The sequence below is a fragment of the Rhinopithecus roxellana genome, chromosome 17 (assembly GCF_007565055.1).
Source record: "Rhinopithecus roxellana isolate Shanxi Qingling chromosome 17, ASM756505v1, whole genome shotgun sequence".
Classification (NCBI taxonomy): Eukaryota; Metazoa; Chordata; class Mammalia; order Primates; family Cercopithecidae; genus Rhinopithecus; species Rhinopithecus roxellana.
Window position 1 is genome coordinate 102,852,631 of NC_044565.1, and position 26,082 is coordinate 102,878,712.

The window sequence follows — 26,082 nt, forward strand, 5'->3', positions numbered from 1 at the left end:
GGCCAGGAACAGGTTGACGGAGCATGGTACTGAGTCTGGGCAAAGGGCCCAGGAGGTTTGGTGGTTTTCTCCCCAGAGGTTCATTCATTCCTGGGTTGGAACCTGAGCTTGGCTCAGAAGCTCTTTCACCCTCATTTGTCTCAGAAGGGCTGGTCCTAGGCTCTCCCACCCAGTGAGAGTTAAATTGGAGAAAACAGTGACTTTTTTAAATGAAAAGGAAAAAACAACCTTCAGAACTAGATAAAGAGCAGAAATGCAAATGGCAAAATATCTGAAAGCTCCTGGCAGGTGGTGGAGGTAGTCTCTCACCAGCATGAAGTAGAAGCAAAGCCGCCAGCCTCTCCGGAGCCCACAGTTTCAGAGCATGCTGTGAGCAGCTAGGACTTCTCAGCTGGCCACAGAACTTGTTTTCTCCCTCAGGTAAAATCAGTAGCCAAGGCAGTCTGCTCTCAATTTTCTGTCTTGTGGCTTATCTGAGCTGGGATAACTCCAGGATGAGGGAGAGGAGAACTGGGGACAGAAGGAACGGAAAAAGGGTGCCCTGACTAGAGGCAGGACACAGCAGAGAAACCATGGCATGTGTTCGTGCCAGTTCCAGTGTCTACTGCTGTGTAACAATCACCCCCAAAACAGTGGCTTAAAGCAATTTATTTAAATTTCTTAGCCTGGTGCAGTGGCTCATGCCTCTAAACCCAACACTCTGGAAGGCTGAGGTGAGAGGATAGCTTGAGGCCGGGAGTTGAAGACCAGCCTGGAAAACATAGCAAGATCTTGTCTCTACAAAAAAAAAATTTAATAGCAAGATCTTGTCTCTACAAAAAAAATTAATAGCAAGATCTTGTCTCTACAAAAAAAAAATTTTTTAATAGCAAGATCTTGTCTCTACAAAACAAAATATTTTTTAATTAGTTGGGTGTGGTGGCACATGCCTTTGGTCCTAGCTACTCAGGAGGCTGAGGCAAGAGGACTGCTTGAGCCCAGGAGTTTGAGTTATGCAGTGAGCTATGATTGTACCACTGCCCTCCAACCTGGGCAGCAAAATTTTAAGAAACCCTGTCTCTTAAAATATTTTTTAATTTTTTAATTTAAAAATAAAATTAAATACATACATTTCACATGGTTCTGGGGGTTGAATAGGCTCAGCTGGGCAGTTCTCACTTTGGGTCTCTTCTGATGTCAGCAGGAGCTGAAGACATCTGAAGCCTCAGTTAGGCTGAGTGTCCCAAAAGGCTTCTTCACTCACATGTCTGGCACCTGGGCAGGGATAGTAGGAACACTAGATGATGGCCCCCACACATCCCACACATTCTTGCCACATGGCTAGTTTGAGCTCCTTCACAATATGGCAGTCTGGAGTAGCAGACTTCTTACACATAATATGGTGGTCTGGAGTATCAGACTTCCTACACAGTAGTGGCTTTTCCCTGAACTCCTGTTCAAGGCTTTCTATGACCCAGTCTCAGAAGTCACGAAGTATTACTTACCTCTGCTGCATGCTGATGATTAAAAGGACCAGCCCAGATTTAGTGTAGGAGAGACTGATGTGAATTCTGGGAGGGCTGACCCATGGTTGAGGGGCTTTTGGGGAGACTAGCTACTACAGTGCCCTTGCTGTGAGGTTCGGGCTGTGCCCATCAGCCCAGTTGCCAGGCAAAGCAAAAGCTGAAGCGACAAGGACAGTCACTTTGCTGACTGGTGCAAATGACGCCCTCTAAACATTGGTCGGTAGGGAATGCGGTATAAAGAATCGAGAAACCTAGGGCCTGGCGCTGGCTCTGGCTTTCTCGGGCTATGCACTAGTGGGCACTGGTGTCTTCATCTTAAAATTGAGGCAGTTGGATTAAATCACTTAAGTTTCTTCTCACCTCTGAGTTAAGAAATATAACATGGCTGGGTGCGGTGGCTCCCGCCTGTAATCCCAGCACTTTGGGAGGCCAAGAAGGGTGGATCACTTGAGGTCAGAATTTTGAGACCAGCCTGGCCAACATGGTGAAACACTGTCTCTACTTAAAACACAAAAAATAGCCAGGCGTTGTGGCACATGCCTGTAATCCCAGCTACTCAGGAAGCTGAGGTAGGAGAATTGCTTGAACCCAGGAAGCAGAGGTTGCAGCGAGCCAAGATAGCGCCACTGCACTCCATCCTGGGCAACAGAGCGAGACTCAGTCTCAAAAAATAATAACAATAGAAGTAAGAAATATAACATGATATATGAGTTCATCACAGAATCTAAGTCTTTCAAGAGGCAAGGGGACCAAGTCCCAGGGCCATTCTCAGAAGCAAGCATGAAAATTAGAAGTGCCAAGTTATCAGCCACCAATCTTTGCCTCTTCTGAGGCAACAAAATCCATATAGCCAAATGAATATGTTCAATTCAGAGGATCCTGCCCTTCCCTTCCTGACTGTGTGTGCACTTGTGCATATGTGTGCACGCATACATGTGTGTGCACGTGGGGAGGTGTAAACGTTAGGCAAGTGTCCCACTGCACATTGTGTTTCTGCTCCAGAAAAAACTGCCAAATGAGTAGTTTATACTGGAGGAAACAGCCCAAATACTTCAATTTATATAACTATGTGTTATATGGCGTTTTAATTTAGCCCTCATTCCAAATGCATGGTGCGTCCTTTTGACACCTTGAAGAAATGCTTCTCAGATGACAGGCTGGGCACAGCAGCTCAAGGCTGCAAAAGGAAAGCACACAGCCCTGAAAATTAAAAGGGATTTAGGTCCTCCTTGGAAATATCCAGCCTCAGGCTACTCGATGTGGTCATTTATTAAGTGACTTAATCAGGAAAAGGAACTCAGTCTCAGAGCAATTAAGTTGCTTTCTGGGCACTGCTGGATTCTCCCAATTATGAATGGGGTAATGCATTCATACTGGGACTACCAGAAGAGAATTCTATTCCAGGGCTGAATAATGCTTAGCTACTCAGCTATGGAGACTCCGTGTTGCTGAGAAATATATTAACTTGCTGAATTTGGGGAAACTTTCCTTTGATTGAATCCAAGCAGGTTTGTTATTTTTTGCTTTGTTTTGTTTCTTGTTTCTGAGACTCTGTCTCACTGCAGCCTCGACCTCCCCAGCTCAAGTGATCCTCCTGCCTCTGCCTCCTGTGTAGCCGGGACCACGGGTGTGCACCCAGATAATTTTCTATTTTTTGTAGAGACAGGGTCTCACTTTGTTGCCGAGGCTGGTCTGGAACTCCTGGCCTCAAGCATTCCCCCTGCCTCAGCCTCTCAAAGTGCTGAGATTATAGGTGTGAGCCACCTTGCCTGGCTTCCAAACAGTTTTTTAACATAGTTTTATTTGCCCTATAATGGGAAGGATCAGGGTTATAGAATTATGACCTGTCAGAGTCTGAAGACTCTCAAAGCTCTCTTGTCCCAAGCTTATAGGTGTGAGCCACCTTGCCTGGCTTCCAAACAGTTTTTTAACATAGTTTTATTTGCCCTATAATGGGAAGGATCAGGGTTATAGAATTATGACCTGTCAGAGTCTGAAGACTCTCAAAGCTCTTTTGTCCCAAGCTTATTCATTTCTGTGCCAAAGAGACAAAGGGAAAACGATAGTGCTCAAGGCCACATACTTTGTCTGGGCAAAACTGGGACTAGCCTCCAGGTCTCCCTTCTCAAAGCTCAAGGTTGTTGTCTAAACTAGTGGGGAAAGGATCTCTCTAGGACTTTGTTGGGATACTGAAGGAGCATTCTGGGACCCCTCTCAAATAACCAGCCATGGCTCCCCCAAAGAGTAGAGCAGAATGGACTCAATATCCTGTGCAAAGTGTACATGTGGGAATGAATACTCAGCGAGAGAATTTGCTCAAAAATATTTATTGAGGGCCTCCTATGTACCAGGAACAATGCTGGAAACCAGGAATATGGCAGAGAACATAATGTCTCTGCCCTAGAGAAGGATCTTACACTACAGGCTGGTGAGGAGGAAAATAAGGGAATGAGTGGATGAATAAATAGATGGATGGGTAATTAATAGATGGATAGATAGATGGATAATAAATGAATGGATAGATGGTTGGTTGCTACATTTAGAAAGACAGGAGAGCAATAATTCAGGATTAAGTTAGGGCTTAGACTCAGAAACCTGGGGAACTGCACCCTCCTGCATGCCTGCTGTGCAGCCAAAATCAACTCTATTCAGATATTCTCCTGCTCAAAGGTCGTCGGTGGATATCCAGTCCTCCATCATCCATACCCTACACTGCTCCAGTGTTTGCCATTTACTTCAGTCCTGGTTAATCTCATCACAGTGTCCTTAACACCACTACTAATCAAAACGATTCCTATCTCACTCCGTTGCTCACACTGTCAGCTTTTTCCAGATGGTCTCTCCGACTGTGATCCGCCCTCTGGCCTGTGCCCTCTGCCCTACCCTCTTCATCCAAGCTCCTCTTCCTACTCCTCTCCCTTGCCTCTCCCCCTCTCCCTTCATCCTGCTCTCCCCACCCTCTCCGGGCCTGCCTGTAACACACACCAGGCACTGAGCACATACTCTTCGGGAGGTGCACTGTATCTGGTGAGCTACACTTGTCTCCCCTACCGTCAGCTAAATGGTCAAGCCAACTAGGTTAGGAACTGTATTCCCTTTCAGGGCCCCCATGGACAAGCACAGGGCTGGGCACACAATAGATGATGAATAAAGACTTTAAGAATAACATAGAATCTGAAGACAGTAAGTACACGTGGTCCCTAGGACACATGCCTGGCTTGGGCTCACCACTAGGAAACTCTGAAACCCTGGTTTTCCTCCCAGAATCTACTTCATCCAGCCCCGCCCTCTCCACCCACTGTCATGCTTTCCCGGAGGCATCCCCTCAGAATTAACATTGGGGCAAGGCCCGAGTGCTGGGCAGGGATGTGGGGAGGGGCCTTTTGGATTGTTTTACAACAAAACCTCCTCTTCTCAGCTGGTGAATGACTCAGCATCTTGGATCCCAAATGAAAAAAAAAAAAGGGAAAAAAAGCTACTTTCATTCTGTCATGCAGGAAGCACAGAGGGTCCAGCTGACTTTGTGACGTCACTGTGCCAGGCTCAGAGCCCAGCCATGTCAAATCTGGGCACCTGAGCTGTGAGCTGCTCTGCCAACATTCTAACCAGTCAGGGATGGAGAAAGAGCACCTCCTGTTGATGGACTTGGCAACCCCATTTTATAGATGAGAAAGTTGAGACCAGATAAATCAAAACCTCTTAGGGTTCCCCAAATTGTCACTCTTTCTCCCTGATGTCTGCCCAGGACCTCTCTGAGCAGGTGAAAGATGAAAATTAATTCTTCCTCAAAACAGCTGCAGCTCTATATTAAAGGAAGAATCTCTAAATATGCAGCTTCTCTCGAGCCCCCACACCACAGGTGGCTGGTGGGGAGCCACCATGCCTGCTCCCACTCTTGCATGCCGCTGGTTCCTGAGAGCCAGGGGCTCTTCAGAGAGGGCCCTTCTTCTCATTTGAATATGTTGGGAAGCAGAGGAAGGTGTAGACAACAGGCCCTGTGACTGCTGGAGGGAGACCTGGGCCAGCAGCTGCAGGAAACATTCAAGAACAGTTCATCCTTACAAAAATATCCTCCCTCTGACACCAACCAGCTCCAGAGATGCAGGAAGGGACACTGGGAAATCAATCTGCGTTCCAGAATGAGCCAGTTCTGCCAGCGAGGCGGTTTCCTTCCTGCCCTGGCTACCACTGATATAGAGTACCAACAAGGCAGGCCAGGCACGGTGGCTCACACCTGTAATCCCAGCACTTTGGGAGGCCAGGGCAGGCGGATCACGAGGTCAGGAGATCGAGACCATCCTCGCTAACATGGTGTAAAAATACAAAAAATTAGCCAGGCGTGGTGGCAGATGCCTGTAGTCCCAACTACTCAGGAGGCTGAGGCAGGAGAATGGCGTGAACCCGGGAGATGGAGTTTGCAGTGAGCCGAGATCGCACCACTGCACTCCAGCCTGGGCGACAGAGCAAGACGCCATCTCAAAAAAAAAAAAAAAAAAAAAAAAAAGAAAAAGAAAAAGAAAAAGAAAAGAAAAGAATACCAGCAAGACGTCATAACATCCACTCGTCCCTGCATCCCAGATCGGGTGGCCCGAGCTCCAGGACCCGCTGGGAGGAGGGGAGAAGCGTCCTGGCCTGGCAGCCTTGTTCAGTCATGTGGGCATCGACTAGCCCACCTGGCCACCAGGCAGCACCGGGATTCCCCCTTCCTCCCTTCTGTTCCTGCCGAATCCAAAGTATGGTCAGTGCATTCAACATGAACTCAACAGTCCTGCTGCTCAGGGTAGCAATACAGGACAGTGGCCACATGCCCAGACTCTGCAAGCAGACCTTGCTTCAACTCCCTTCTCTGTCCCTAGTTTAACCTCCCTGCACCCCAAGTACCCACTTTCCATTATGTAAAATGGGCCTAATGGCAGTCTCCACCTTAGAGAGTTGTCAGGGGAGTCATAAATTCTTCTTCTCAAGCCCCTTGTTCAGTGTCATAGTGAACACTCAGTAAAAGACAGCTACTATTTATAAATTAATGAAAGGACTTTCTAAAAAGCTTCTGCTGGGTACAAGTTGCCGTGCTAGATGCTGGACCATTTCTGTGTTCATTATGGCTGGGCAAGGGAAGGGAGGGAGAAATTATTTAATCCAGTAAATTATGAACAGTTATGAGAAAGGAAAAGTGTTTGATGTCTGAGGAAACCAATAGTATTGACTGAAGGCTAAGAATGGCATCTGCCCTAAATGAGATGGGAGGCCCCTGATGCGGTAGGATGGAGTGAGTGAGCGCAAAGATTCTTTCCCATTCTCATGCCTGTCATACTAGTGGCTATGAAGGGACATAAACACCCTGTTCTGGAACCTAAGGGATGCTAGGACTCCCGAGGAAGAAGCAGAAGGCCTTCTACTGGCGGATCCAGGAGCTCTGTCAGCCTGCCCACACCACGGATCCAGGGATGAGTTCAGGGCTGGTGGAGGGACGCTGGGTCTGTGAGTCCCTGCACTGAAGGCCGCCTTTCATGGCTATGCGCATGTGAGAATTTGCTTGGGAAGACACATTTTCTTCATGCTTTCAGTGGGGTCCCTGACCTCAAAAGGTTTAGAACCACTGCTCTATGGATTAACTTCATCCTGTCCAGCATGATTCTCAGATGATATTGTAAGCACCGGTCCTCTCTCTTCAACCAGTCTGTATTTGCCATCCGTCACCATCATCTGATATGGCCAGAGTAAATGTGTATGGTCGACTCTGTATATTTCTATGTATTTTGGCTTTAGACACCTGGAGGGAGATAGGCAACAAACACAAAGCCTAGGAGGCTTTCTCAGGTATGGCTAAGGTAGGTCAGGAAGGCAGCAGTCCCTCCTCACCTGACCCAGGGACTGGAACTGAAGCCTGCAGTCATTTACAAGTCATTGTGCACCATAATACTGCTAGTCATCCCTTTCTTCAACAAATATTTATTGAGGACCTACTGTGTACCACGTACTGTTACAGATGTTGGAGATATAGCCATGAGTCCATCACACAAAGTCTCTTTTGCCATGCAGTTTATACTCTAAGAATGAAACAATCAGCCGGGCGCAGTGGCTCAAGCCTGTAATCCCAGCACTTTGGGAGGCCGAGACGGGCGGATCACGAGGTCAGGAGATCGAGACCATCCTGGCTAACACGGTGAAACCCCGTCTCTACTAAAAAAAATACAAAAAACTAGCCGGGTGAGGTGGCGGGTGCCTGTAGTCCCAGCTACTCGGGAGGCTGAGGCAGGAGAATGGCCTAAACCCGGGAGGCGGAGCTTGCAGTGAGCTGAGATCTGGCCACTGCACTCCAGCCTGGGCGACAAATCCAGACTCCGTGTCAAAAAAAAAAAAAAAAAAAGAATGAAACAATCAACGATAATCGGACAAGCACAATACTTTCAGATGGTGGTAAATGTGAAGATAAAACATAATTATATGGTGGAGAGAGTAGGGGACACTCAAGGTAAAAGCCTAGAGGCGGGAACAAGTTTGGCACATTTGAAGAACAGGAAGGAAGCTAGGGCAGCATAATGAGCAAAGAGACAGAGAAAGAGCATCAGAGGCAGTGAGAGAAAGAAGCAGGGGCTGGATCACCTTCGCCCTTGGAGATCTCCGTAGGGAGTTTGTGCTAGGTGTGGTGGGGAACCATCAGACAATTTTAAACATCAAAGTAATGTGACACATTGTGAAAGTCACTGGGGCTGCGGTGGAGAATTGTGGAGAAGAGAAGAAGCAAGGAAGCCGCATACCAGGTGCCGAGCCAGACCCAGGGCACCCCACGATGAACAAGACAGCCACACACCCTGACCTCATGGAGCTTATAGTCTTAAGCAGGAGACTCTGGGGTTCCCTGTCTCCTTTGATCCAAAGTCAGATGCAAACACGAGGCCAAGATGTGGCTGGTCTCTGAGCTGAGAAAGGAAATAGCATGGTTTCCTCCTGTTCGTCCAGACCCGTTCAGCCTCAGAGGCTCACCTCCTCTATCCTAATTCTCCTTGTTCGAACCCCAGACCAAGACCATCTTCCCCATCCGAGAAGCCATCCTTGCCCACCTAGGCACACCTGTGTCCCAATCATGGTGGTGAGGAGTGATGGATGGTCTTGCTCTCTTCTGCTTCACACAGGTGGGTTTTGTTGACCAGTTAGACTTCTCCCCCTGACAGCCTAACACAGAGCTGGGTATAAAGACAGTGTAAATACTCCTCAGATTTATACTGTGGGAAAAGAAGTATATATTTGTCCATTGACTGGAATGGAATGAGATTAGATTGTATTGAATTGCTGGTGGGCATTGTAAGTACTGATGTAGGTGACATATGACCTCCTAGAAACTTCTCAGATTAAATATAGGCTAGAAAGAAGGTAGTAGAAATTATAGATTCCTTGTGAATGACCACAGCCCCAGCCACGTGCTACAGTAGCTACAAAGATTATAATGGATTGAGCTTACAAATTTTCCCAATTAAGAATGCTAGCTATTGAGAAGGGGAAAACAAGTAAGTGAGTTTGTTTACTTTTTTTTTTTTTTTTTTTTTTTTTTTTTTTTTTTTTTTTTAGACGGAGTCTCGCTCTGTCACTAGGCTGGAGTGCAATGTGCGATCTCAGCTCACTGCAACCTCTGCCTCCTGGGTTCAAGCGATTCTCATGCCTCAGCCTCCTGAGTAGCTGGGATTACAGGCATGTGCCACCACACCCAATTAATTTTTGTATTTTTAGTAGAGATGAGATTTCACCATGTTGGCCAGGATGTTCCTTGTAGCATCACCTGGGACACCTTGACTGGAGGTGGAGGATCCCCTTTCAAGATGGCTCACTCACATGCCTGGCAAATTGGTGCTGGTGCTGGCTTGAGAGTTCAGGCCTAAGGGGTCTTAATTCTTTTGCACATGGGCCCCTTCACAGGCTATTTGGGCTTCCTTACAGCATGGTGTCTCGTTCTAAGAACAAGTGTCCCAAGAAAACTAGGCCGACACTGCATTGCCTTTCATGACCTAGCCTCAGAAGTCACATTGTGTTACTTCTGCCATATTTACAAGCCCACCCAGATTTAAGGGAAACACACACACACACACACACCCCTCAACTAGAGCAATGTCAAAGTCACATTAAAAGAAAAGCATGTGGGGCCAGGTGCGGAGGCTCACACCTGTAATCTCAGAACTTTGGGAGGCCGAGGCAGGCCGATCACTTGAGGCTAGGAGTTTGAGACCTGCCTGGCCAACATGGCAAAACAACATCTCTACTAAAAAATACAAAAATTAGCCGGGTGTGGTGGTGTGTGCCTGTAATCCCAGCTACTTGGGAAGTTGAGGCATGAGAATCAATTGAACCCAGGAGGTGGAGGTTGTAGTGAGCTGAGATTGCGCTACTGTGCTCCAGCTTGGGTGACAGAGCTAGACTCTGTCTCAGAAAGAAAGAAAGAAAGAAAGAAAGAGAGAGAGAGAGAGAGAGAGAGAGAGAGAGAGAGAGAGAAAGAAAGAAAGAAAGAAAGAAAGAAAGAAAGAAAGAAAGAAAGAAAGAAAGAAAGAAGAAAGAAAGAAAGAAAGAAGGAAAGAAAGAAGGAAGGAAGGAAGGAAGGAAGAAGGAAGGAAGGAAGGAAGGAAGGAAGGAAGGAAGGAAGGAAGGAAGGAAGAGAAAAGCAAAGCACATGGGATGGGAGATGTAATCATCTTTAGAAAATAAAATCTACCACACAGGTAGAAGATTACTCATACAACTAAGTTCATTCCTTTTTCAACAAATATTTTTTGAGGATTCAAAAGGGGAGAAGTGGGGAACGAGAAGGATACAGTCCCTACCTTCAAGGAGCTCCCAGTCATGGTGCCATCAGATGTGAAATCAAGGGGTGAGAGCACTGTGACATAAGTGCAATGCTGGGGGTGAGGACAGGAAAGTGCAATGCTGGGGCTGAGGACAGGGAGGTGATATGGGAACTGGAGTAGGGCCATGGCCTGATCTGGGGAAGAAGAATGTCAGGAAGGTTTTCCAGGGAAAGTAATATCTAATCTGAGTCCTGAAAGATTAAGAGACTGGGAAAAGAGGGAGATATTTCCAGGGAGATTTGAGGGGAGAGAGGGAAATACATTACTCAGCTTTGCCATATTAACCAACAACCCCCAAACTTCAGAGGTTAAAATCATACACATTATTCCTCCCTCATATTGAATATAGGCTGCAGGGCATCTGTGACTTTGCTTCAGGATGGAGCTCTGTGCCACCTTCCTTTTCATTCTGTGACACAGGCTGGAGCAGCACCTATCTGGGGTATGGAGGACAAAGAAGGAAGTGTCTGGTGGCAACTTGCAATGTCTCCAAAAGCTTCTGCTCATCCACTCACATTTCATTGATCAAAGCCTTTCACACAACTGAGCCCAGAGTCAATGAGGCTGGGGCTTCTGCCTGTCTACAGGAGCGTACGTAGTGGTGATGCACAACTACAGAAGGGGTGAAAGAGTTCATGAGCTGCAAATTATTCAGGCTGACTGAAGCCTTGAGGAAGAAGTGGGCAGTGGGGAGAGGTAGGCTACTCATATGTGCAAAGTCCAATGGCAAAGGGTCCCATTAGCCATGGTAAGGAGGCTAAATTCCATCCTGAGGTTAATAGGTGCCATTAGAAGAATGTAAAGACAGAGTGGCATAATCTTATCTGTGCCCTAAATTGGTTGCTCTGGCAGATTTGTGATGGGCGACTTGGAAAAGGAGTGACATTAGGGAGTGAGGAGGAAGGGGAAAGAAAGGAAATCAATATTTATTGAATACCTCTTATGTACCAAGCACTAGATTCTCGCATTGATAGCAGACATGAATCGCAGTGGTACAGTCACTTCATTCTTCCAAGTCTGGGCTCACAGTCCCTGTTGATTGGGCAGTGGGCCATAGAATCCCTCCCATCCACCCACCTGAATATCACTGATCAGAGTGGGAATCACTGGCCCAAGAGGAGCCTATAAGATTCTCTTTCTAGCCGGGCGCGGTGGCTCAAGCCTGTAATCCCAGCACTTTGGGAGGCCGAGACGGGCGGATCACGAGGTCAGGAGATCGAGACCATCCTGGCTAACATGGTGAAACCCCGTCTCTACTAAAAAATACAAAAAAAAACTAGCCGGGCGAGGTGGCGGGCGCCTGTAGTCCCAGCTACTCGGGAGGCTGAGGCAGGAGAATGGCGTAAACCCAGGAGGCGGAGCTTGCAGTGAGCTGAGATCGGGCCACTGCACTCCAGCCTGGGCGGCAGAGCGAGACTCCGTCACAAAAAAAAAAAAAAAAAAAAAAAAAAAAAAAAAAAAAAAAAAAAAGATTCTCTTTCTCTCCACCCCCGTCCCCTCCCTCAGGAATTTGGAACAAGGGCAGAGATTTCTGAGTGCCTCTGGCGTGTCTGAACCAGGAGGACACACAAAGACTAGGGAAGCACCCAGGACAAGTTGCTCTTCAGAGAGAGAAGAACAAAGACGCTTGGAAGGGAACTCAGAAAAGAGACCATTCTCCCATCCAGATTTGGGGAAAGTGTGCCTGCCTTGATTTCCAACTATTTCCCAAGTTCTGTTCCACCTCTCTTAAGGACAATGGTGTTCCTTACTCTTGAATGCATGTGCTACCCGTGAATCCTTAAAATAAATTTATTTTTGTTTCTTCTGTTTGACTCAGTGGATTTCTATGACTTGTGCTTCAAAGTACCTTGACTAAGACACTCAAATTCTCTGAGTCCCCAAGGCTCACCCCAGGCATAATGGATACCAACTCAATGGGGCCATGAGCATGTCCAGATGTTCCCAGCTGTGGGACTAAGGATGCTGCAGGATGGTTTGTCCTGGTCACATGGGCTCCTTCTCAGCAGGAGAAAACAGGAACTGAAGGTCACCAGTCTCAGAAAATCTCAGGGGCTGGGGGGCTGAGACTTGAGGAGGACAAGGGATGGCTTTTTCTAGAACCTAGACCTATATTCCTGATACCTGGAAGGAACTCTTAAGCATTGGAAGCTGGAAGTGTCTGGGAACCCAAGCTCAGAGAGAGGAATGGCTTTAAGGGTGAAGGAGGAGAACTTGGTAGAAAAGCAGGCCTCAGTGCAGTAGGTCAGAGCATGCACTCTGCAGCCAAACGGCCTGGGTTCGAGAACCCAGCTCTGGCATAGCTGCCAGAGTTACACTTTACCTCTATGAGCCCCAGCGTCATCACCTATAAGATGGAGATACTAATCACATCCAGCCCATAATGGTATTTGAGATTACGTGAAATAGCACAATGCCTAGCACATAATAAGCATTCAGTAACTTCTTCCTATCATTACTTTTGCTATTACAGAGGAATTAAGGGCAGCAAGGCTTACGGTTTACACTATGTGTTCTGGCATCAAAGACTGAAATTCCAGAGGCTCCTAACCAGCTGTATGACTTTGGGCAAGTTGCTTAACCTCTCTGAACCTGTCTCCTCATCTTAAAGGCTGATAATATCCACATTACAGGATTATTGTACCCACTCTACCTTAGTATACCATTTTGTGCATAGAAGATACTCTATTAGTGGAAGCTATTTTTTATTTCAACAGATATACCTGGCTCTATCTCAAGGCTCAGAAGGCTCAGGGTCTGATGAGGATGGAGTTAGGGAAGGGAAGAGGAGTCACTTTATTTTCTCTTGGTTACAATCACAGTCCACACACACCTACAGAGCCTTCAGTATGAATTCTGCTTTGTATTCAGTCCTGGGAACAAACACAATAGAAGCAGAAAACTTCATCTCAACCCCATCGAAATATGCAATGCCACACTGGTATGTAGCTGCCTTTTGCTTTCTGAGAATTATTCTAATGTGACCAAAATTCTGGAAATACTATCAGATAATGTAAAACATGATGGCAGCTGAAGTTCTCCACTTTGTCTCCAAACAGGGAATCCAGCCTTTTCACATACATTAGCTTGATTCCTCTTCTCAAACTCCTGGAAGCAAGGTGTTGGTTACACCTCTTCTTTTTTTGTTTTTGTTTTTGTTTTTGTTTTTGTTTTGTTTTTTGAGACAGTCTCGCTTTGTCACCCAGGCTGGAGTGCAGGGGTGTGTCTCAGTTCACTGCAACCTCCAACGCCTGGGTTCCAGCAATTCTCAGCCTCCCGAGTAGCTGGGATTACAGGTATGCACCCCCACACCCAGCTAATTTTTGTGTCTTTAGCAGAGACGGGTTTCACCATATTAGCCAGGCTGGTCTTGAACTCCTGGCTTCAAGTGGTCTGCCTGCTTCTGCCTCCGAAAGTTCTGGGATTACAGGCGTGAGCCACCAAACCCCGCCAGTTACATCTACTTTTATTCCCTCTCCCATCTATCAAGACCAGGAAACTGACTCCATAAGATAAAGTCGCTTACCTTTGGTCACACTGTTATTAAGTGGCAGGGGCAGTATTTAACCCAGATAGCCTGACTCCAAAGCCCATACTCTCTCCATGGTTGCTGTGGATGGTGAACCGTAGATGCCAAGGTGGTCTCCTGTTGTACCCATTCCTGTCTTTCCAACTGCCCCCCAAGGACCTCCAGTCACGTATCTCAGCATTTCCCAGGGTGCTTAGTCCAGGTCTGGGAATATAACACAGTCTTGATAATAATTTTCACCTTGAAAGTCCATCTGTTTTTCGACATTGAAGTCAGGTGCTTTCTGAAATAACACTAATCGTATGCAACTCTAAACACACTCTCATGATCACAGCCCTAGTGACAATAGCATCAATTACTGAGTACTACTTACCAGATGTTTCATAAACTTTCTCTCTAATCCCCAAAGTGGTTGTATTCAATTCAACAATGTATTTATTGAATGCTTACTGCGTGCCAAACACTGGGCTCTAAACTCCCCATTTTACAAATGCACAAAATAAGGCTCCAAGATTGAGTAACTTACAAAAGGGGTGGGTCTGGGTCAAGAACCCAGGCCTGCCTCACACCAAACCCCACGTTCTCCACTTTACTCACCCTACCTTTCTCTGTGTGTGTATGAGCATTTATAATAGTGTGACTATATTACAAGAGTTGGAACAAAGAGAGCTGACCATACCTGTCACCACAAACCAGAATACCACAGCGCTACCAGAAAGACACCTCTTTGCGGCTCTGACCAGGTCCCACTGCAGCAGGCTCATGCGCAGGTTTCCCTGAGCAATCTGCCCTCCCCAGGAGGGCTGTATCTTGTTTCTACCTACTTCATTAGAGTGTTCTCACAGCACTGTGCATAAATTAATTAGCACATATTCTTCTGTAAGAAACAGCCCCTCGGTTTTAGCCTTAATTCAGAGACAACAAAGTAAAGCATTGGATTTCCAAGTTAAGAACAATGCTGGCTTTTTCTAGGTTCCCTTTAAAAATGTAGAACTCGGTAGAAACCCTTCTGTGGCTGCCTCCAACTGGCCGGGTGGGAGTGGCCTCTTGCCCAGGCGCTACCCGAATGGGTAGAGCCAACGGTAGTCACCAGCCAGACAGGAGGGGGTATCACTGATGAGTCGGGCTGATGCATTGTAATTAATGGTAATAAAAATAGATACCACGAGAGAGAGAAGTGCCAAGCCAGGAATCCCTACGACAGGATAGAGTTTCTTTCAGGTAATGGAAAGAAGAAGAAGAAGAAAGTCACTTCTAACAGGAAACCTGATCTACTCGTTGCCTACAGAGGATTTTTGTAAAGTAACTTAGGAAATGCAACGGAAGACGGCAGCCCCAGAAAAATTAGAATAACTCTACTTAGAAAACTTTCTTTAATGCAGAAAGCGGTGGGTCTGGGTCGAGAACCATGGGAACCTGGGTGATGCTATAGGCAGTTAGACCTGGAATTTCTAAAGGCAGTGAGTTCAGTCTGTAGCTCCTCGGGCCATGGGGAGACTCCAGCACCCAGGACTCCTGGTTGAAGGAAAGCGTCCACTCTCTGAGACTTACCCTCCAAGGAAGGGGAGGGTAAGAGCGGGGCTGGGAGAGAAGAGCAGGAGGAAAGAGGAGGAAGAGGGCCATTCTCCTATTGGCCTGGTCACTTCCCAGCTGTTGCTGTCAGTCAAACCCGATTGGTCATTCAGACATCCATTCAAACATTTCCTGGGCACCCAGACGTTGCAGGGGAAACGTGAGATGGAGAAAAGCTAGCGTCTATTCCCCCAATAATCCTGTGATCAGACCGTCTGGCAACCTAGTGCACCTCAGGGTTCTGTGTGTTTCTGTCTCCGAGGTCTCGCTCTTCGCAGGCGCGCCTCGCTTTTCGAACCCTCCATGCCAGCGCAGGCGGGTCAGTGCTGGGGTGAGGAGGGAAGAACAGCAGGCCCTCTCCGCGTCCTCTCCCTCCTGGGCTACAGGCCTGCGGGGAGCCGAGCGCGCATTCCCTCCGGCCTGAACTCTGGGCCCGCCGCGTGGGGGCGCTGGCTTGAAGACCTGGTGGAGCTACAGGGCCCGGGACACGCAGCCCCTCCACTGCCCCGCTGCAAAACAACCCGGTGGTGGAGTTCGGCGGCTCCCTGAACCCAAAGCTGCGAGCCCGGCCCCTCGCGTCGTGGCCCTGCCCGCCGCGCTCGCGCCCCTCCGCACCCAGGCGAAGGGGCCCAGGAAGGGACTCCAGGACTAAGGCGGGACCGCGGGCGGGGACGCAGGGCCGGGGGTCGCAGGAAGGCTGCCAGCGCCTGGACCCAGATACCCGCCCCAAATCCCGACTGGTCCCGGCGCCGCCTGGGCCGATTCGCCTCTTTGCGGGTCTCCAGGCTGGCCCTGAGCCCCTGTGCTCATTATTTTCGTTTGAACAAGATCCCCCGTGAACCCGCGGCCTCTAAACCGTTGTATCGTGTGGGTCCTCCAGGCTGCCGTGTGGGTCTCAAGGTAAAGGCCCAGAGGGCAAAGGGGTGGCGATGCCCCCAGGGACTCCGTTGCTCCAGCTCTCCGGGCCTGTGACTGCGCCAGCCACGTGCGGCGCGGCTGACGCCGCGGTTCGCTTGGTTCCAGGAGTGCGGCCGCCCCGAGCCCAGCGCCTGGCAACCTTGCCCGGGCTCGGAGCGCCGCGGGGCGCATTCTCCGACACGGAGAATTCGTGTGAGCCAATTGGCCTCGCCCTGACCTGCCCCTCGTCGGATAATACGGAAAACCGCGGGTGCAGGGTTTGCGAGTAGCTGGTTGCGTCCGCCGGGACCCGACAGACACCGCAGGTGCGAGGGGCGGGTGGGGAGGCACCGGAGCCTCAGCGCCGCCCCGTCGGGCACCACCTGCCCGCTTTCAACGAAACGCGTCGCCCAGGCCCAGAGAACTCGGGGACTGTCTGGGGATCGCGCCCGGCCCATCCCGGCTGGGGCGCTCGGAGCTGGGAGAGGGCGGAGAGCCTCCACCCAGGCCGGGGCATCCCAGAGCCCGAGGTGCGGAGCTGCATGGACAGCCCGAGGCGGGAGGCGCCAGGGCCGGAGTCTGCCTAGGGGATTTCTGCCGCCTTTATAGGCTGGAAAAATAAAAAGTAAACCAAAAAAAAAAAAAAAAAAAAAAAAAAAAAAACCCTGGTTCCCTGACTTGGCACCGGGCACCCGCCCCCTTCTCTTTTTCCCTCTGTCACAAACAAGGTTTCTGGTTTGCCCAGAACAAAGGCCTTCCCATCCCCTGGCCTTGGAAATAGCCAGAGAGCAGCTCCTTCTTCCTAGATTACCCTATTCTTTCCGAAACGGCCCCATCCCAAAACCAGGGAAGCCCTCGGGAGGCCAGTGGGCTGCCTTCTCCCTTTTCCCAGAAATGCCCCGGGTGGGCGCGGTGTGCCAGCCCTGGGCTGCTCAATGGGCGCCGGACAGTAGGTGCCTTCGGGCTCTGTCCTAGGAGCTTCCTGCCCAACTCCAGGCACAAAGACCCCAAACTGCCCCTGACAATTTGAGACAAAGCTATTCCATCAGCCTGAGATCACTGGGGAGCACCCACCCACCCCTGCTGCTGCTGCTTTCCAGAAAGTCTCATCCTCCCAAGGACTTCAGGGAAGCTTGGAGGTGAAAGGAGGCATTTCAGTAAAGCCCAAATTTCCATGGTTCCGAAAAAGTTTCTCCCCCTAGCCATGGAGTTTCTCCCGTTTGTGCTGGATAAAAAGCAAGTGCAAGCCTCTTGGGAATGGGTTTTGGAACAGGAAGGAGGACAGGGATTCCGGAGATTGGAGTGAGGTAGACCCGAAAGTTTCAGTTTGAGCACCCCGCAGGCCTCTCAGCAACTGCTTTGGGCACTGCAACTAGGGGGCTGAGATTGTCATTGGCTATTAAATCCTCATCCAGACACCTCCCAAGTATTCTGTTCTGTGGCAAAGACTTGGGGAATGGGCCAGGCAGGGAAGGGGCTGGGGAGTGTGGGGAGACCCTCATTCAGCATGTAACCTTTTTAGGGCAGGCACCCATCTACTGCTGCTACTAAGAGGTTCTGGCCCACACCCGCTGGAACCAGTTTTTTACATACATGGGGGAGGAGGAGAACCAGGGGCATATTGACACACACCCATACATCAGGTAATGGTACTCCAGGTTTTCAGTGCTTCCTCAGTAATGACTTTTCATATGGCACACACTATGTTATCCACGGTGGCAGGCCCTATGTCTGTTCTGTTCTCCCTGTGCTGCTGAGCATTGCCTGGAGGCTCTTGGCAGGTCTGACTCGGGCTTAGGGCCCAGAGGCTGCAAAGAGGGCAGCACTTGGAGGAGTCTGAAGCTCCAGAAAAATCTGCTTTCACTGAACATGGGCGGGACCCAGTCCTGGGGGAAGTTGAATCTTAAAGCTCCATGGGTCAGAGGAGTGACACATTCATGGTGAAGGCTGTGGCTGAGGCTGCAGAGATTGTACGCTTTTTCAACGTTACTGTTCTTAGACCCACCCCAGCCCAGAACCAGCACGAACTTAAGAGGTTACCCAGGCTTCAATCTAATACTGGAAGAGAATGAAGAACAGTGGACCCGGGACTGGCCCAGGGTCTCAAACCAGGAAGTGACTGCCTGGTCTCACTCACCCACATCAGACCAGGATGCTCCTCTACAATCCCAGCCTAAGCACGCTAAGATGTAAGATGGCCATTGCCAGGGCTGGGCCCAGCCAGTCAGCTGAATCCTTTTAACCAAGTAGCTGAAGAAGAGGAGCTGAAAAGAGTAAGTTGCACTTTTGTTGGAGGTCAGCAAAGTGGGCTTTGAACCTCATCACAGTCTGTGATAAATTCTTCTCCATGTCTCCCGGTCCTTAGATCCAACTCTAGGGCAGCCCCTGTGCGGCAGTGCACAGGACTCTGGATAGGGTGTCCTGGACACAGCAGACCCCCTCCCAGCCTACAGATGCAGACTTGAAAGATGCCACCTGGATTTCTGCAGAAAGCTGCCCCTTTCTGCACCCGCACTGGCCTTGGGCCTACTTCATCAGCCCTGTGGCCTCATTCAACACGCCAGGGTAGGCCCCTGGAAGCTAAAGTCTTAAGAGGAGTCCCAGGGTTCCACTCTCTCATGCCTACAACACTCCCAAAGGACTTCCGGAATGCTGGAGCAGAGGGAAAATTTTTGAAATCTTGCAGAGAAGGAAATAAACACAAAGGAATAAATATATGCCTTACCATAGACACCAAGCAAAGCCAAAAGTTGAACCCAGGGCTCTAGACTCCCATTCCAGTGCTCCTAGCACAAACTCACTAGAAAGTACAAAAGGGTGGGAAAGAAGAAACTGGCCTAGACTCGAGTTACATAGTCCTAGGCTGGCTGAGGGCAGAGCCGAGGATTTGTGCGGGCTAGGGTCTCGGCACCGAGAATGGCCCTGGGAGCTCCTGGCTTGCAGCAGCTGAGGGGGGAAGAGGAGGAAACCGAAGTGGAAAGGACATGTCCGGGAAGGAGCTAAGCCCCGGGTTTTTCAAAACGTAGAGCAAGAACACTCCCTCCCTCAGTTCTCCCACCTTTGTGCGAGCCCTTTTCCCACAGGATCAGCACCACGTGTTTCCACTGGCTCCCTGACAGAAGCAAAAAAACAGGACCCCCTTTTAAAGCACCTCATCCCAGGCTGGAGTGGCCAGGAGCCGAGCCGAGCCCCGCCCCAGCAGAGAAGCGGGAAGACTGGAAATCTTGCCTCCGTTCTCCTCCCCGACCACCCACCGGGGAAGCGCCACCACCGTCCTAGAGTCCCTGCCCTCGCCCCTCTCCCACGCCCTGGTGGGCAGACTGCGGGTCTGCGCCGTCCCGCTTTCTGCGTCGCAGCTGCCGGCCAGAGTCAGCTTCCATAGAGGCCACACGGAACCGCCTGGCACTGCTCGGGCTGTGGGACCCGTGGGGTTAAGTCTGAGTCCCCGCCCGGCCAGGAGCAGAAAGCGCAGAGTTGGGGCGGTACAGGCCGCCAGGCAGCCAGCGGGACTAGGAGAGGGAGGAAAGGCGGGATCCTCCGGGAAGTCGATTCTCCGGCGTCCGCCTGCGGCCACTGCCAAATCTTCCCCACTTCTTTCTTCTACTCCCTCCCCTTTTCCCTCGAGGACCGCTGGGTCCAGAGTTTCTAGGATGGGGGGTGGGGCGCTGTCAGCAGAAAAAACCAAGTCTTTGGGCGGCACCCGAGCACGTCCAAACTCTCCAAGCCCACTGGCCTGCGCCAGGGTAGAATGTGCCCGGTGAACAGAGAGCCTGGGAGGGACGCGGCGACCTGGGGAGAAGGGGAACCCGGCAGGGCCTGGGTGAGGCTGCAGAGCCCTCTCCTAGCGAAAGCTGCCCAAACTTTCTTCCCCGGGAGGGTCCTTCCACCCCTCTCCCTCCCCTTCCTCCGGGACACCCCCTTAAACGGTCTCCGCCTTCCCTTCTCTCCTCCTCCCTCCCCACCTCGACCCACCCCTTTTCGTCTTCGCCCGCTCCCCCTGCTCTCCTGTCCTCCTCCTCCCTCCTTCTTTGGGCATCCGCCCCGTCAATCTCCACCGCTGCCGGCCCCAACCCGGCCCCTCTCCGCCTCCCAGGCTCTCAGAGCGCCCCAGGCTCCAGTCGAGCCGCCCTCCGTTTTGCGCGGAGCGGGGCGATCTGTCAGCGGAGCGGGCGGGGGGGAGCGGCCCGGCCCGCCGAGGCTCGGGTTACCAGTGACTGACAGCGTCTCTATGGCGAATAATTTGACTTCGACTATTGTCTGGCACTGGCAGGCCCCGGGTCAGATAACCGGACCAATCAGGGCGCCGGCCGCCGCGCCTCATGCCCGCTTAGAATAATATTATTAAAAAAGCTGCGAGCGAGCTAGACCGGAGGGAGAACGAGTGAGAAGCGAGCGAGGGAACGGCGGGCGGGCGCGGAGCATGCGGAGCGGCGCCCCGGGCGGCCCCCGGGCTTGGGCGAGGGCTTGGGCGAGGCGCGCGGGTGGTGGGGGCGCGGAGCTGCGCGGGACCCGCGGCCGGCGCGGGGACGTACGACAGTGACTCGGGGCTCACCAGGGGCCAGCGCCGGGTCACGGGGCCCTCCCCGCCCGCCTCTCGGCCCGGACGGCCCGGCGGGGAAGCTTCCATGCGGGACCGCGCGGCCCGGTGAGGGCGCGCGCGGGCGGGCGCGGACGCAGCTGGCACCATGTCCATGCTGCCCACCTTCGGCTTCACGCAGGAGCAAGTGGCGTGCGTGTGCGAGGTGCTGCAGCAGGGCGGCAACATCGAGCGGCTGGGCCGCTTCCTGTGGTCGCTGCCCGCCTGCGAGCACCTCCACAAGAATGAAAGCGTGCTCAAGGCTAAGGCCGTGGTGGCCTTCCACCGCGGCAACTTCCGCGAGCTCTACAAGATCCTGGAGAGCCACCAGTTCTCGCCGCACAACCACGCCAAGCTGCAGCAGCTATGGCTCAAGGCACACTACATCGAGGCGGAGAAGCTGCGCGGCCGACCCCTGGGCGCCGTGGGCAAATACCGCGTGCGCCGCAAATTCCCGCTGCCGCGCTCCATCTGGGACGGCGAGGAGACCAGCTACTGCTTCAAGGAAAAGAGTCGCAGCGTGCTGCGCGAGTGGTACGCGCACAACCCCTACCCTTCACCCCGCGAGAAGCGCGAGCTTGCGGAGGCCACGGGCCTCACCACCACACAGGTCAGCAACTGGTTCAAGAACCGGCGGCAGCGCGACCGGGCGGCCGAGGCCAAGGAAAGGTACGAGTAAGTAGACCTTCTTCGGCGCCGGCTCCCCGGGGCCCAAGGGAGGGGTTCGCAGGGCTTCTGCCCGTTCCCCGGAGAGGCCTAAACTGGGCCCCCAGGCCCAGCCACAGCCCAGCTGCAGCCCGGCCTGACTCGGACGATGCTTAGGCCTTTCTATGCCGGAGACCCGGCGAGCAGGGATTTGTCTAAAGCGGGCAGAGCAATTCAGGAAGTTGTCAACTAACCACTCGGTCGCTACAGGAAAAGGGTGGAGAAGTAGAGAGCTTCGGAGCAGTGCAGGACTGTAGGCCTGGATCCCCTGTGAAGCAGGCACAGTAGGTCTGGTCATCCTCAGAATGGAGGGGTTTGGGCCCAGGTGAAAGCAGATTTTGCGGATTTCTTGCTGGTGGTGCTTCCCGGCAATTCCCCCCAGCCTTACTCAGCTCCAGACCAAAGTGTGATGGGGTCGGGACTGGGACTGGGACTGGAACTTCCCTAGTTTGACCTGGATAGGGAAAAGCCTGGCCATGAATTTTCTTTGTCAGATGTGGGAGTTGATGACGGGTCCTTTATCCCCTTAGAAAGGATCCAGAGGTGAAAGGAGGAAGTGTCAGTTCTGGGAGAGAAGAGATACATGCCCTGTTTTCTGCCTTGCTAGAGATAGCCGTCCTTCCCTGGCACTCCAGGCCCTTGATGCCGCTCTCCTTGGGCCCTACCTCTGATGGATAGGTCAGAATGTCTGCAGTGAGCTGAGAGCCACAGAGGGGCTGGGAGTTGGATGTCCTCAGGTAAACCAGGACTTCCTGAACCAGCCTAAAGGTTGATCATTAGGCCCTTACCACTACCTGTCCTATAACCCCTCAGGACCCCAAATCTGGAGAGAAACTGATTATGGGAACAGAATCCAGACTGGAGTAAGAGGAAAACAGGACACCTGGGGTTGGCGATATGGGGTGTGTTCCACCCTGAGTTTGAATGATCAGGGTCAGAGGTGGGGGTGCTGAACCAGAAACATCTTAGGGGGAGTGCTGCACGCTCAGATACTCCCAGGTATCTGAGACCCTGAGGTTGGAGTATCCACAATGGTGAGGTCTCAGCTGCCAGCCCTGTGGGAAGTTCCCTCCCAGGAAAGCAGAAAGAAAAGCCCTCCTGGAAGCTGGTGACAAGAGATCATATCCAGGATTTTAAATATCCAAATCTGGGGAGGACCTGTCAGTCAAAGGCATAGAAGGAGGTGGGTTCTCTCTGCTGGGACCCCTCCATGCAAACTGGCATGTGTTCAGACTCCTGAAAACCTGGGTTCTCAGACCAGGCCCCAGATGAGAGCTGCAGATTCCCGGAGTGGCTGGTTACAATGGAAAAGTCTCGGCCTTCTCCCAGGGGCTGCCCTTTATCCCCCAAGCTTCTGGTCCCCCAGCTGATGTTTTCACTGTACCACCGTGGAAAGGGAGTCCTCTATCCTTGGACCCTTGTCTCTAGGCCCAGCAAGGAGAGCCCTCACAGGGCTGCCCAGTTTGGAGCTACAGGGAAAGAACGCTTAGCCCCAGGATCCTATCTCCCAGCCAGGGGTCTCCCTCGGGCAGAAAAAGCAACGGAAATGAAGGCTTGTGAGGGGCCCTAAATCCCTTAACCTGGGACCCAGGGTTCCTTAACCTCCTAGCCCCACGTCTACACAGCAAACCTGGCTTGAGGAGCCTAGAGTGATCTGAAAATCCAGGCATCATCTCCTCCTCCCTGCTCACCCCACAACTTCAGGGAACCCTGTTTGCCTGCCCCTCTGTTCCTGAAAAGAAATATTGGGAAGGAGGAAAAGAGGAAATACAGAAAAGATATTGATGAGATTGAGAGCATGAGAGGTAGGGACGATAAGGGGAGAGGGGGAAGAGAAATTGGGTGTTGAGAGATGAAGAGAATGGGCAGAAAGAACCCAGACCAGATCGAGGAAATGGTAGAAACCGAAAACACCCGCAGGCCACAAGCCTGGGATCTGTCTCCTGAGGCTGGTGGCTGGCTCTGACTGCGACTGAGATGGCTCTGGGTGGTCTCGATATCCCTGCTGACCCCGCTGCTTTGCTCCCACACTTGCAGGGAGAACAACGAGAACTCCAATTCTAACAGCCACAACCCTCTGAATGGCAGCGGCAAGTCGGTGTTAGGCAGCTCGGAGGACGAGAAGACTCCATCCGGGACGCCAGACCACTCATCCAGCCCGGCACTGCTGCTCAGCCCACCGCCACCTGGGCTGCCGTCCCTGCACAGCCTGGGCCACCCTCCGGGCCCCAGCGCAGTGCCAGTGCCGGTGCCAGGCGGAGGTGGAGCGGACCCACTGCAACACCACCATGGCCTGCAGGACTCCATCCTTAACCCCATGTCAGCCAACCTCGTGGACCTGGGCTCCTAGAACCCGTTTGCCTTGATGAGCTTGCCTTTTGTGGCTTGACACTGGGGACCTGAGAGTGGCAGTGTCCAGGGGCGCCCCGCCCCTGCGGCCCCACCAGGTACTGAAAGACCCGCAGGCTGAGCGGGTAGAACAACCGGGTAGGGCGGATAGCTGTCTATGTTGGTCCTTGTTTGGGATTTATTTTCGACAAGTTACTTTTGGGATCCTTTTGGGGCTGGAGACTGGGTCTTAAACCACAGAAGGGAATAAATTATATACCACTGTCATTCTCTCTCTCCCTCTGTCTCTTCCTTTCTTTTCCCCTCTCTTGCCTTGCCTTTTCCCCCTTTCCTCTTCCTTTCCCTTCCTTCTCTTTTCCTTTTTCTGCTTTCTCTCTGTCTTCCTCTCTTTGTATTGCTTGTCTCTTTTCTTCTAGATTTCTGGCTTGCCACTGTTCACTCTCTCCTTCTGTCTCTCCCTCTCTGTTTCTCCCCTCTTCTCTCCTGCCAGTCTCTTGTATTCTGTGTCCTGGTCCCTCCATCTGTACAACCCCTGTCCTTCTCCTCCTGTCCGGTGGTCTATCTGCCCCCACCTCTGGCCCTGGCTTTACCGGAGTCGGCGGTGGGAGAGGGAAGAGGAGAGAAAAGAAAGGGCCTTTGAACCTAGGCCATCTCCAGAGGCCGTTTCCCTTGCCCCTGTGGGTCTGTGGGAGCTGCAGGTGTCAGCTTTTCGCCTAGTAACTTAAATGAGAGAGAAAGGGCAGCGCCACAGAAGCACCTAAACGCCGCCTCGTCGTCCGCCCCTCGTCCTTGTCTCTTGGCGAGGCCCCGCCACACCGCTCTCTTCCTCCCGGGACTGTGGCCACAGCGCTCCCGGCTGAGCGCGTCCCCCTCCCCCCGGCCGCCGACTTGCCGTCTCCCCGTAATGCCCTCATGTGAATGTTCTTCGGGAAATATTTCTGCTTTTATTTTATAATAAAATTAGAAATCATAAATATATAAATTGTTATATGCCACAAGGCCCGCGGGCCGGGAGTGCCGCAGTGTCTGATTTCCCTACCAAGACTCGACACCCTGGGTGGGCCGTTCTGGTTGGCGATGCTCTCTGGTAAGTCCCGAAAACAGCGAGACGCCTTCCCACACACACGACGTGTGTCAGTCGCTAGGTGAAGGCACTGAAATTCCTGAAACACCCCCCTCCCTTTTCCTGGCTGGGAAAACTCCCTGCAGAAGCGAGGGGCAGCCTGCTCCCCTCCCCACACCAGCGACGCGCAGAGCCCTTGCCAGCCTCTTTCTTCACCTCGAGGTCGAAGTGGAAGACGAGAGAGCTTGTGCCGAGGGCAGGTAGTGCCTTCGAGGATGCCAAAGCTGGGGAAGAAATTGGGCAGCAGAAGTTTCCTGCCGCGCGTACTCCGAGAGTTGCAGTCTCCGAGACTGGGCGCGATGCGCTGCGCGATTTGCCCGTCCCAGGCTCAGACCCCCAGACCTAAGCTCCAGAGGCGCAGCCCCGGTGCTGCGTGTGGCTGTGGAGCAAAGGTCTTCGAGCTCGCAAACCTGCTTCTGTGGATTTGCAGTGGAACTGAAGGGTCAGGGAAGGAGGGAAATCGGGCTCTGGGCGGCCAGGCCGGCGGGCGCCTCGGTTCTCCTGTTTCTCCCTTTCTCTGTCCCTCTCTGTTTCTCTCCTCTTCTCTCCTGCCAGTCTTTTGTACTCTGTGTCCTGGTCTCTCCATCTGTACCCCTGTCCTTCTCCTCCTGTCTGGTGGTCTATCTGCCCCTACCTCAGCCCTCGCTTCCCGGGAGTGAGGGGTGGGAGAGGGAAGAGGAGAGAAAAGACAGGGGTCAGACCGAGCTGGCGGTTCCGGCTCCGCCCATGGGGCGCCTAGGTGCTTCCGTGGCTATCAATTAACCTGCAGCGCCCCCTCCTCTCTGGAGTGCCAGCCCCCTGTTTAAACGACGCATCTGAACCAGTCCGGGCAGATCCGAAGTGGGCAGGACTCCTAGAGGAAGACGTTGAGGCTTTCCCTTCTTGGGTCGCAGTGGCTGTAGGTACTCACCGCGTCCCTCCGCAACCAGGGTACCGCTGCTGAGCGGAAGGGAGGGGATGAGGCGCTCGTGGCGCCCGGAGTTCCCAGAGCACTG

At 52.0% G+C, this 26,082-nt stretch overlaps 1 protein-coding gene across 2 annotated transcripts; it reads left to right on the top strand.

Annotated features, from left to right (window-relative positions):
- Positions 1 to 20,677: 20,677 nt before the first annotated feature.
- On the top strand, positions 20,678 to 24,940 carry SIX2 (SIX homeobox 2). Of its 2 annotated transcripts, none has more exons than XM_010356525.2 (2): positions 20,678 to 21,579; positions 23,653 to 24,940. In XM_010356525.2, exons 1-2 carry the CDS (start codon positions 21,020 to 21,022, stop codon positions 23,963 to 23,965), a joined length of 873 nt encoding a protein of 290 aa, XP_010354827.1. In that variant the 5' UTR covers positions 20,678 to 21,019; the 3' UTR covers positions 23,966 to 24,940. The 2 variants fall into 2 exon arrangements, with proteins under 2 accessions (XP_010354827.1, XP_030777302.1); XM_030921442.1 differs by having other exon boundaries at positions 20,715 to 21,585; positions 23,653 to 24,770.
- Positions 24,941 to 26,082: the final 1,142 nt, after the last annotated feature.

Coding starts and splice junctions, on each gene's coding strand:
- SIX2 (XM_030921442.1), top strand. CDS start 21,020: ATGTCCATGCTGCCCACCTTCGGCTTCACGCAGGAGCAAGTGGCGTGC. Junction 21,586..23,652: donor GAGGCCAAGGAAAGGTACGA/GTAAGTAGACCT, acceptor CCACACTTGCAG/GGAGAACAACGAGAACTCCA.